The sequence below is a fragment of the Camelina sativa genome, chromosome 10, assembly GCF_030686135.1.
Source record: "Camelina sativa cultivar CO46 ecotype springtype chromosome 10, ASM3068613v1".
Taxonomy (NCBI): domain Eukaryota; kingdom Viridiplantae; phylum Streptophyta; class Magnoliopsida; order Brassicales; family Brassicaceae; genus Camelina; species Camelina sativa.
In genome coordinates, this window is record NC_141889.1 from 9,741,332 (window position 1) to 9,753,220 (window position 11,889).

The 11,889-nt window shown below is 34.9% G+C and overlaps 3 protein-coding genes across 7 annotated transcripts; 2 read left to right on the plus strand and 1 right to left on the minus strand.

Annotated features, from left to right (window-relative positions):
• Window positions 1–1,374: 1,374 nt before the first annotated feature.
• On the minus strand, window positions 1,375–2,944 carry LOC104718341 (fe(2+) transport protein 2-like). The gene is made up of 3 exons (XM_010436067.2): window positions 2,294–2,944; window positions 2,029–2,178; window positions 1,375–1,895 (listed from the first exon to the last, which is right to left on the minus strand). The coding sequence occupies exons 1-3, from the start codon at window positions 2,897–2,899 to the stop codon at window positions 1,590–1,592; spliced, it is 1,062 nt and encodes a 353-aa protein (XP_010434369.1). The 5' UTR covers window positions 2,900–2,944; the 3' UTR covers window positions 1,375–1,589.
• Window positions 2,945–4,547: 1,603 nt separating this feature from the next.
• Window positions 4,548–7,354, plus strand: LOC104718342 (E3 ubiquitin-protein ligase RSL1). 3 transcript variants are annotated; one of them, XM_010436068.3, is made up of 4 exons: window positions 4,548–4,892; window positions 5,285–5,745; window positions 5,847–6,616; window positions 6,759–7,354. In XM_010436068.3, the coding sequence occupies exons 2-4, from the start codon at window positions 5,308–5,310 to the stop codon at window positions 7,162–7,164; spliced, it is 1,614 nt and encodes a 537-aa protein (XP_010434370.1). In that variant the 5' UTR covers window positions 4,548–4,892; window positions 5,285–5,307; the 3' UTR covers window positions 7,165–7,354. The 3 variants fall into 3 exon arrangements, with proteins under 3 accessions (XP_010434370.1, XP_010434371.1, XP_087325546.1); XM_010436069.3 differs by having other exon boundaries at window positions 4,556–4,892; window positions 5,290–5,745; XM_087469420.1 differs by lacking the exon at window positions 4,548–4,892 and having other exon boundaries at window positions 4,995–5,745.
• Window positions 7,355–8,380: 1,026 nt separating this feature from the next.
• LOC104718343 (regulatory protein NPR4) lies at window positions 8,381–11,502 on the plus strand. 3 transcript variants are annotated; one of them, XM_087469659.1, is made up of 5 exons: window positions 8,447–9,312; window positions 9,386–9,744; window positions 9,824–10,562; window positions 10,650–10,856; window positions 10,940–11,502. In XM_087469659.1, exons 2-5 carry the CDS (start codon window positions 9,523–9,525, stop codon window positions 11,197–11,199), a joined length of 1,428 nt encoding a protein of 475 aa, XP_087325785.1. In that variant the 5' UTR covers window positions 8,447–9,312; window positions 9,386–9,522; the 3' UTR covers window positions 11,200–11,502. The 3 variants fall into 3 exon arrangements, with proteins under 3 accessions (XP_087325784.1, XP_087325785.1, XP_087325786.1); XM_087469660.1 differs by having other exon boundaries at window positions 8,633–8,905; XM_087469658.1 differs by having other exon boundaries at window positions 8,381–9,744.
• Window positions 11,503–11,889: the final 387 nt, after the last annotated feature.

The window sequence follows — 11,889 nt, forward strand, 5'->3', positions numbered from 1 at the left end:
AGTTAGGTTAATAATACTATATAGGATTGCTACGAGCACAACATCACACGTGACGAGCTCGTGCTCGGTGTATGGTTGCAATCCAGTCACCAAAAACACTACATATCGTACATATGTCATTATCAATTAATATAGTTACTTCTATGTGTCTATCTATATATGAAAAACCATATAACTGATATAAGTGATTTGTCAGCTGTCAGCCTGTCAATAAAAAAAAAAGAAGGTGATTTTTCAAATTTTGAATTGAATTTCTTCATGGTTTAATAAGCATAAAACAACTTAAGTTTTCGGGAAGGGGTAAGTTTTTGGGATATACAGTAAATGTTTTATGTCAATCAAAATTTTCATGTATTAATACGAATTCTTTTTTGTTTTGCATGTCGTTCCGAAAGAATCTATTTTGCACTGTTCTATAGAAGAAGGAATAATTAATCAGATTGTTTGTCATAAAAGTAATCATCATCAGAATAAAACATAATAGTTGACAAAGAAAAATCATAGAAAAAGATAATGCTTTACATTATCCAGTATATTCATTACTGTCCATGCCGAGTATGTACCCAATATTCCACGGCATGCCTCATAACTTAATCAACTTCGGTTAAAATTTTCGCATTTTTATTTTATTTTTTAAAGAATGAATAAGAAATATGCATCAAATTTGATTTACAGTACTGTATTATTAATTTGTGTGATTTAGTTCCCACGTTTTCATATGGTTTGGACGAGCACGAAACAAAAACGTGCCAAACGCATACTCCACCGACGTGACAAAATGGTTATGTGTCGATTCGTAAACTTTCAAAACCAGAGATTAAAAGTGTGTATGATTTGACAACCATAATGCTAAAAACTACATTAAGCCTCATTAGATATGCTTCAACTATTTTTTATTGATTTAAGTATACTCTTAAGCTAATAAATTTAAATCTTTGGAAAGAAACAGTTCACCTTGTTTCAAGAGATTCGAAATTTACAAGTACTGTATTTGATATGACTAGTTGTATGGAATCAAACCTGTATGGATTTTTTGTTAACAAATTAAGTCCTTAACTGGAGATGGAATGAAATAGGGATACCTACAAATCTGTGTGCTTTTTAGTTTGAGCAATTCCTTACGTACAAATTTATGTGTTTCTTTTTTTGTATTTGTTATTATTGGTTTAATTATTTTAATGTACTTTTAGATACGAGTTCTTAATGTTAAAATGTTGATATAATATGTTGAAGTTTAAATCTAACCATTTAAAGATAAGAGTATTTTGAAATTGCCATATCCGTGTAACTATAGTTTCAGACCTATCTTTTTCTCTTTTATAACTAACATGCATGGACTATCAACAAACCTCAATAATTAATACATGCCCCAAAGAAGAAAGTAAACATCACATTCTTATTAATAATGTTACATTGTCATAAATAAAATTCTTTCAAACTCTAACAATGCCATATATTGCCATGTGAATATATCTCAGTATACAAATTAAAATAATGAATCAAAATTTAAAGAACCCTCAAATGTACAAAGGTGAAACTTAGAAAGTAACAACAAATTAAATAATTTATTAATTCTGTTGAAAGAGTGTCTAAGCCCACAAGGCAACGATCGACATTACGGCGCAGCCGAGCAAAGCGGCCACGAAGCACTTGATCTGGAGTTTGACGCTGCCTTGGAGCATTGATCCCATGAACTCTGTAGCTAGAAGGTCGACGAGGGCCATGTATATGAGCATTCCGGCCGAACAAGCATTTAACAGTCCAATCGTAATCAATGCGGTTGGACTGTTATCTCTATAGATATTCGACAATGCGATTCCAAGAAAGATACCACAAGGTGTTGTTCCAGCGAAAAGTAATGCCATCAAGATCTTCTTCACAGTTGTAAAATCTGCCTGTTTACATAAATTAAATACATACAAACGTAAATTTTTAATTGATATAAACTATATACTATATAATAAGTGTATGTGGTTCAGAAGAGAGAATATTTTTTTTACATAATAAATGTATATATGTACAATGTACCTGGAGGATGCAGCCACCAAGACCCATTCCTTCGAACAAGTGATGGAAGCACAGAGCTATGATGAGTCCTTTAATGGTACATGCATCATTAGTTGCTCCTAGAGATAGTCCAATGACAACCGAATGAAATAAAATCCCAAGCTCCAATACCTATTCATAAAGTTCAAGTTAGCTTAAAGATGGCAATATAAATCAATGTCTGATTTGAATTAAAATACTACGTTGAATTCAAGACCGTTTAATCTTATTTTGGAAACGCACTAACCATGGCAATAACACGGTACCGCAAAAGTTGTCCATCATCTTTAGTTGCTAGCACTACACCATGACCGTGACTGTGATTGTGGCCTACAATTCGAATTGCCTTCTCTTGATCAATGTCATACTCGTCAGGCACTGGTCCAACTGTGTCCTTACCAGTATAAAGGCTGGTGGTAATAGAGTCAATGGCTAGAGTGACTAGACCGGACAACATAGCAACAAAACCAGCGAAAGGGAACCTATGCCACGGATAATCGCTAAGACATTCCGATGACAACATCTCGAAAGAGTCAGGCAAGACATGCATGAAACCGGTTCCAAGGATGATTCCGGAAGAAAAACATTTTACAATCATGAAACCATTGCCATCGGGACGGAGGAACGAAATGTAACGGCTGAAAAGAGGTGACGCTACGCCTATCAAGCTTGTCGTAAGGATGGCTACAATGGCTACGAGTTTGAGTGGGAATGCCTTAGCTTTATCGACGCACGGATTGTCCGAGCCGCTGTCGCAACCTTCAGCGGAGGTTGAGATCGCCGGAGATACGGTGAAGGTGAACAGGATTAGGAGAATGTAGACGAGCTTCATGAATAGTTTGGTAGTAGCCATTAGTATATAAGATTTGTTATTTTATAATAATGTATGATGTGGGATGAGATCAATGTTTTGTCTTTGGTTTGGTTTATATAGAAGATTTGCCGGCTTCGTTCTCTCGGTGCTGATTTGGTAAGTCAATTTATAAACTAATGGATTAAATCAATAGAAAAAAGATAGCACTAGAGAATCGGAATCCTGATTTTATTGATTGTGTGTATGTACAGTAAAACCTTTATAAATTAATAATGTCGGGATTATGAAATTTTATTAATTTATAGAGGTTTTAATTTTTCGATAAATTAATAATTATTAATTTAAAAATATATTTTCTTAATTTGGTAAAAAAAGTTTAAAAATAAAATTTAATCGTTATAATTAATATTTTTATAAAACCAATTAAAATAAAAATAGCAATTATCATGTTTTGAAGATAGTACTCAAAGATTTTAATACAGTAAAAATATTAAAAATAAACTCAAATAAAAGTTAATGTGTATATATATACATATATTTAAATAATTTTATATAATTATTAATTTATATTATTGATGGGACCATATATTTACAAAGGATTTTCAAAAATATGATTATTTTATTATATTATCAAATTATGTTTAAAATTAGACTAATTCCATCTTGAGACCGAATAAATTTATTAATTTAACAAGTATTAATTTATCGAAGTTCTACTGTGCGTACATTATCAGATAGAAAAGATTCGAATTGTATTATCTTATCTTTGATTAATCATCGGGTGGACCGGTGGAAGAAGCCTGGAAGGTGTGGATCATGCCAAACGAATGAACGATACATGACGTTTCGTATTATTTTACTGTAAAAAAAACAAATCGAACTAGCTTTGAAATGCATTGGTTCATCATTTGTCGCTAATTCCTACTACAAAATTTGTTTATGGTTTTTGTTATTACCAAATTAGGAATCACTAATACATTATAAAGCCGAGTCATAGAATATATCTATCTGAGCAGCTCATCTATTTGATATTGGGCCACATTGGTTTGTCTCAGTAGGCCCATATATTGCACCACCCTCAGAAGAAAATTGCTTGCACATTGAAAAGTAGAAAATGACAAGAGATTGATTACCCTAGTTTTAGAATTTCTCTTTTGTTCTATTAATTTAGTTGATTATATAAGTAAACCACCTCAGTTTTGTTAATTTGCCTATGGTAAATAGTGTTTCTTCAGAGGCCAACACAACACAACACTGCTATAAAGCTAAGTCTCACAATTCCCATTTGAATTAAAATAATTAAGAGTAATGATTGCTGTCTCCATTTTCAAACTTGTTTGCTGCCACAACTGTCCTTTAGTGTCTTCTCTTGCAGCAAAAATAATTATTTTAATTTTTCATTTTTGTACTTCTTTTTTATTGCTTAGCTTTATTGAAAGGAATATAACTATTGGATGTTAAAAGTCAGAAAAAGAATAAAATAAATAAATATTTATATATGAAGTTACTACAGCTTTTTTTTTATTTCTTCTCTAGTGAGAGGAGACAAAGCCCATGTGCTTAACTTTGATATCTTAAGCTATAATTCTTCATGCTCAGAGACTTCTAATCCAATTCGATTACAGGTTCAAATTATTAAAATTCCTAATTATATACTTTAATAAATAAAATACTTATTGGATTAAGAGATACTTCATTGTGGAAAAAATGTAAAAACTTACAACACAGTACGAGAATGACAGCAAAGTGAAGCCAAAACTGAGGAAAATATAAAAAAAAAAAAAAAAAAAAAAAGAAACAAACAAACAAAAAAAAAGCAAAACTTTTCTCTTACGCCATTCGAAGAAGGAGAGAACAAAAACTCAGAAAACAACCGATGATTCCTCTTCTTCTTCTCTTTCTCTCCACAAAACTCAGTTGAAAAATCCAAAACAAGAGTTTACTTTTTTTTTTTTTAGTCAAGAAAATAAAAACTGAGATTTTAAAGATGTTAGCTTAGTGTTTTCGAAGTGTTAATCTCCCTCCTCCACTGGTGAGAAACCTTCTGGGTTTTTAATGTTCTTGGTCAATGATTTACTTTAATTTCAACCGATCTTGTTTTATTAGTAAATCTTCTAAATTAAATTAGCTTTTTTTTTTTTTTTTTGGTTTCTCTCTTAAAAACGTATGTAAATAATTGAGAGGGTCTGGTTGGTGTTAGTGGGTCAACTACAAATCGAGCTGTTTTTTTTATAATCTTCTCTGATTTATGCTGATCTGTTGATGTATAACTTCGTTAAGATTAGCTGTTTTAGTGATCTGTTCATTCTTTTTCTTCTCATTTCGTTTCTCTGTATATGGTAGAGTTGAGATTAGATGATACAGATCCGATTTGGGTTTCTTTTAGTTTGTTGCTAAGTTAAGAAAGTTTCTACCTTTTTGTAGTTTAGTTGGGTTTTTTTCCAAACATGGAAGACCAAGAAGTGTCCTGTGAATGTGAGGAGCTTCTTCCATTGAATCACTTAGGAGATGAGGAGGAGTTTAGAAGCTGTTGTGGTGATGAAGAAGTTTGGTTAAAGGAGAGTGATGATGACTCAGGTAAAGTAGCAGAGGAGGAGGAGAAAGAGAAAAAAGATGAACTTGATGATGATTTCTCTGTTAAGATGTTCTTTAAAGGAGTTTCGATATCCGAAAGAGGAGACTCGGGTTCTGGCTATTCGGGAATTGGTGTTGTGTTGGAGGGAAGAGGAGATTTTGAGTTGATTCAGGTTCAGAAGAAGTTGGAGTTTTATGTTGAAGAGTCTGTAGCTAACTATTTAGCTTTGATGGATGGTCTTGGAGTAGCTTTACAGAATAATATCCGCTCTGTGGTTGCTGTAACCGATTCCGAATTGCTCTTTAATCAGGTAAAGTCTCTCTTCTTTCTAGCTTGTTGAAGAGACTTGCTTTCAATTGGTTTCGTATCTCTTTGTAGGTTTGAGTGTATTTATATGGATTGGTTTTGCAGATAACTCGTGAGGAGCAGCTCGAGATCCCTCTTCTGGTAGCTCTGAGAGAAAGGGTAATGGAGAAAACAAGTAACCTTGATGGGTTTGTTCTAAAGCTTGCTCCTTTCTGTGATCTTGATGATGCTCTAAGCTTGGCTCAAGTGGCGGTAGGAATCGTTTCTTCTAACCTCGATGAGGCTAAGCCAACTGAGAACTGCTCGATCTGCTGTGAAGACCGTCAGTCTGAGATGATGCTAACATTGAAGTGCACTCACAAATTCTGTTCCCATTGCATGAAAACTTTTGTCGAAGGGAAAGTACAGTCTTCAGAAGTTCCCATCAGGTGTCCTCAAGTGCAATGCAAGCATTATCTCTTAGCCACGGAATGCAAATCGTTTCTGCCCGTTGCTACTTTCAAACTATTCGAAGAAGCAAACATGCGTAGTAAGAATAATGGCAAGATTTACTGCCCATATCCCAATTGCTCTTTTCTGTTAGACCCGCAAGAATGTCCATCATCAGGAAGGGCAAGCTCAAGCTCGTCTACTCATGAGTCAGAGAATAGCTGCTGTGTGGAGTGTCCGGTCTGTGAGAGGTTTGTGTGTGTGGACTGTGGTGTTCCTTGGCATGCTTCTATGAGCTGTGAAGAGTTTCAGATTCTTCCGGTTGATGAAAGATATCCAGATGATATAACATTGCATCGCTTGGCGAGGTATAAGAGGTGGAGACGGTGTCAGCAATGCCGTATAATGATTGAGCTTGCTCAAGGCTGCAACCACATGACTTGCCGGTAAGACACATATAAATATCTGTAGCTACACATTTTTTTTCCTTATCTACACATGTTTGAACCTCCAAAATTAGGTTCTTTGCTTTGTGATTCTTACTCTGTAACTCATGCAAATGTCAAAAACTCTCTGTGTTTTTCGCAGGTGCGGGCACGAGTTTTGCTACTCGTGTGGAGCAGAGTACAGAGAAGGGCAACAGAGTTGCACATGCGCTTTTTGGGACGATGACGAAGAAGATCAAGAAAACTCAGTAGAGGAAAACACAATCCAAGAAGTTGAGCAATGGGCTTGGGACGCATTTAGCACAATTCCAACTGTAATGGACGCTTACTCTGAGCAAGAAAGATCTCAGCTTGCTCTGATCCAAAGGTTCTTAGCAGGTGGAGGGTTTAGTCTCAGTGATCACCATACTTCTTATCAGTCCCCACCGCCATGTACAGAGTCATCGTATGTTGAAGCCGCAATGAAAGATCTTCATCAGCTTCCTTGGCTTGAGAGGTTTGTGTCTGTTATAAGTGATGATTACTATGAAGAGTATAATAGCCAGTGAAAGGAGTAGAATTGGTAATTTAATAGCTTTGAGGATTCGGTTTGGTTTGGTTTGGTTCTGAGAGGCCGGCCAAACGAGAGTATCTCGCTCTCGAAAGAAATTGTTGGGAGGGGGGTTTTAGATTCTTGATGAACTCAAAAAACAAATTGTGATGAAACTATTTGCAATTATAAAGAAGAGAGTTTGATCATTCTACAAATCCTGCAAGAAGGGTAACGTCCTGACGGACTTGTATGTTCTTATTTTTGGTGTTATGTCGTTTAACGTTAAGGCTAATTAAAAACACTTAAAGCCTACGAAATCAGGTTTGTGAACCGTTCACGTGTGGGTGTGTTCAGAGTGACGAAGAGAAGACAGAGTGCAGTTCTTTAGAACTCAAATATAAAATGATATTACCACATATAAAGTGAACTCAAAGCAATGGCTCATATGTTGTTGACTCATCAAACAGTAGCAACAAGAAGTTTTCGGTATGGAGATGACTTGGGGACTGTAAGCTTACGTCACACCACATAACCTTCCCACGAATCTCTTGCCCGTTGTGTCTTTCAAGTACGATCTCAGCACACCAAATCATCTTCTTCTTAGTAGAATCACCACTAGAACGCACATCCTCCTCCCAGCAGACCACAATCTTTCTACCATACACTACACCGATTAATTAAAATATGTTATTTTCTAACTCGTGTTTGTTTCTTTCCTCGGTAGCTAAATTTGATAATAAGATGTTTTATAAAAATGTAATAAAATTTAACACACAAAAAAAAGTTGTATTTAATAGAAATGAATTAAATAATCTATAGTACCATCACATGTTTTTTATAAAAATGTAATAAAATTTAACACACAAAAAAATTGTATTTAATAGAAATCAATTAAATAATCTATTGTACCATCACAAAAAATTACTACTAGCAGAACTTATCAATAAACATATTAAATCTAAAACAATTGTCTTTCAAAAATTAATCAAAATGAATTTAGTTATCATCATATATATACCAAGTAACTAAAGTTAAAGTTTGATATATTCAATTACTATTTATGTTCTTCTAATAGAATACAGCAAACTTCAAATAGACTTTTTTTTTTTTTTTTTTTGTCTTCAAATTATAGAGGGGCCTACTTAGTACTTATCAATCTACTTTTCAATTTGTGTATATTTTTCAAAGCTGACGTTACTTTAAGACGCCATCGACCCACTTCACCCCAACTCAAGTCGTCCTCAACTGCTGACGACACTGCTTACGGTTTTTGTATCGTCATGAAAATTTAGAGAGATGAATTTGGCTCTTTTGTGAAATTGTTATCCAAAGACTTTTCCTATTTTATTTGGTCTTTCTTTTTGTCCAAAAGAAAAAAAAAAATTGGTCTTTTTTTTAGGCTCTCTCTTTTCATTATCTTCCAAAGAATACAGTTAAATTAGTAATTTGACACGTTATAAGAATAGTTGTATAATCAAGAAATTAGTGAATTCTTGTTTTGTTTTGTTCTTCTTAACATTGAGAGACAGAGACCAGTCAGTCTTGTTATTTCTCACCTTTAGCTTTAGAGATAACCTCTGATTTGTTCTCCTATTTGTTCTGAGATCGTCTTCTTCTTATTCTCAAGATATCAAGCTATGATTTTGAAGTCTACCCATTCATTCAGCTCTTTCCCTTATGTTTCAAGATTCAATTAGGTTGTTTTCTTCTTTTTCTCATCCGCCATTTTCGTTGACTTTATGAAGCATTTCTCAAAGGTGGTCTTTTTCTTCTCACTTTGACTCTGTTCTTCACATTGATTCATTGGAAACATTGAATGCTCTTTCGTTAAGTTCGGATCTTTTCTTCAGGGCTTGATTAATTTCATATCTATGATCTTGTCTGTATTGTTCATACCTCAAAAAAAAAAAACCACAGACACGTTTTGATCCAATTACTGTTCGATTGATACTTGTCATTGGGTTTAGATTTAGGGGTTTTGTATTCTTGGGGATTTGAAGTTAAAAAAACAGAGACTTTGAGTGATATAATCTGGAGGGGAGGGGAAACAATGGCTGCAACTGCAATGGAGCCATCTTCATCTATAAGCTTCACATCTTCTCACTTATCCAATCCTCTTCCTCTTGTTACAACTAATCATCACGCAGCTGCTAATCTTGAAGCTGTGAGTTTAATCAAGCTCAGCTCTAACTTGGACCAGCTTCTCACTAACCCTGATTGTGATTATACTGACGCAGAGATCATCATTGAAGAAGAAGCTAACCCTGTGAGTGTTCATAGATGCCTTTTAGCTGCTAGGAGCAAGTTTTTTCTTGATCTATTCAAGAAAGATAAAGAGAGTAGTGGAAAGAGTGAGAAGAAACCAAAGTATCAGATGAAAGATCTGTTGCCTTATGGAAATGTGGGACGCGAGGCGTTTCTGCATTTCTTGAACTATGTCTATACCGGGAGGTTGAAGTCTTTTCCTGTCGAGGTTTCCACTTGTGTTGATACAGTTTGTGCTCATGATTCTTGTAAACCCGCCATTGATTTTGCTGTTGAGTTGATGTATGCTTCGTATGTGTTTCAAATGCCAGAGCTGGTGTCATCGTTGCAGGTTTGTTTATTCATTTGGTTAATATATCTGTTATTGATTCAGTAAGATTTTGATGTTGTGTATGTTTATGTGTCTGCAGCGGAGGCTTTGTAACTATGTTGAGAAGTCACTAGTCGAGAATGTTATACCGATCCTCTTAGTTGCGTTTCACTGTGATTTGACTCAGCTTCTTGATCAATGCATAGAGAGAGTGGCGAGATCAGATTTAGATAGATTCTGTATTGAAAAGGAGCTTCCTTCCGAAGTATCAGATAAGATCAAACAGCTTCGAGTTAAGTCAGTGAACGTCCCCGAGGTGGCGGATAAAACGCTAGAGAGAACCGGGAAAGTACTCAAGGCATTAGATTCAGATGATTTGGAACTCGTGAAGCTTCTTTTGACTGAGTCAGATATAACACTAGACCAAGCCAATGGTCTGCATTATGCAGTGGCTTACAGTGATCCGAAAGTTGTGACCGAGGTTCTTGATCTAAACATGGCTGATGTGAATTTCAGAAATTCCCGGGGGTATACGGTTCTTCATTTTGCTGCTATGCGTAGAGAGCCAACAATTATCATATCACTTATTCAAAAAGGAGCTAATGCTTCGGATTTCACGTTTGATGGACGTAGTGCTGTTAATATATGTAGGAGACTCACTATGCCAAAAGATTATCATACCAAAAACTCAAGGAAAGAACCTAGTAAAGACCGCTTATGCATCGATATCTTGGAAAGGGAAATTAGAAGGAATCCATTGGTTAGTGGGGATACACCCACTTGTTCCCATTCGATGCCAGAGGATCTCCAAATGAGGTTGTTATACTTAGAAAAGCGAGGTATTGACCCACTTTGATGTATATATGTCTCATAGCTTAAGGTTTGATGAATGGTTATTAACATTGTTGTATGTGTTATTATTGCAGTGGGACTTGCTCAGTTGTTCTTCCCAGCAGAAGCTGATGTGGCTATGGACTTTGCTAATGTTGAAGGGACAAGCGAGTGTACAGGTCTTGTTTTCCCACCTCCATCAAATGTTACAACTGGAAACTTGGGTCAAGTTGATTTAAATGAAACGCCTTATGCGCAAACGAAAAGAATGCTTACACGTATGGAAGCACTCATGAAAACAGGTAAATGCTTATAAAGGAACTTTTACTTTCAAGTTCTCTTCAACTCATATTTTGACTGATTCAAAACCGTTCCAACAACGCAGTTGAGACAGGACGGAGGTATTTCCCATCTTGTTCTGAGGTTCTGGATAAGTACATGGAAGAGTATATGGACGAAGACATCCCAGATATGTCGCATCCGGAGAAAGGCTCTGTTAAAGAGAGAAGACAGAAGAGGATGAGATATAACGAGCTGAAGAACGATGTCAAAAAAGCGTATAGCAAAGACAAGATTGCACGGTCTTGTCTATCTGATTCATCACCAGATTCTTCTCTTAGAGAGATCTTAGAGAACTCAACATAATCTGTCTGTTCAATATGAACTAATGCCTACTAGAGATAGTTCCTTGGGAAGATATTAGCTATTTTATTATAGGTTTGATATAGAAAAATATTAAAAGATCCCCATTTTGGCATACATGTTTATTTATACACATGCTTTAGGTTTGGTTTATATTTAAGGGTTTGGATTTTTGAAAATGTATAACTAGGGAGTCTTGGATGCACCCCAAAACCTTTCAACCACTTAAGAACCTTTTGATTGCTTCTTTTTAGTCGGCAACACTGTGATACGTATTTGGAATAAATCTCTTCAGTTGTAACAAAATAATTTGCTTTCCTTTAAACCTGTAGTGAAGAAGACATTATTATTAGACAACACAAGTTACAAGATATGACATTGTCGTTGCAAGAGTCACAGATTATATAAGAGGAGAAGAGATGTACTAACATATTTTTGTTTAATTTAATGTTAAACCAAATAAAAATTGTATCCGTATGTTCAAATCCTCAAACCCTAATTGTAATTTGTAAATATATAGATAATGCATCTTGATTTATTTATTTTGCGTATTATCCCTCTAAAAATCAGTTTTTTTTTTCACCCGTATTCAATATTATTAATTTGACAGCATTTTTGAGTAAAAGCCTTGAAGTTCAAAGATATTTACAGAGAATGCCATTCTAATTAATATAAATAAAAAAATAAAAATTA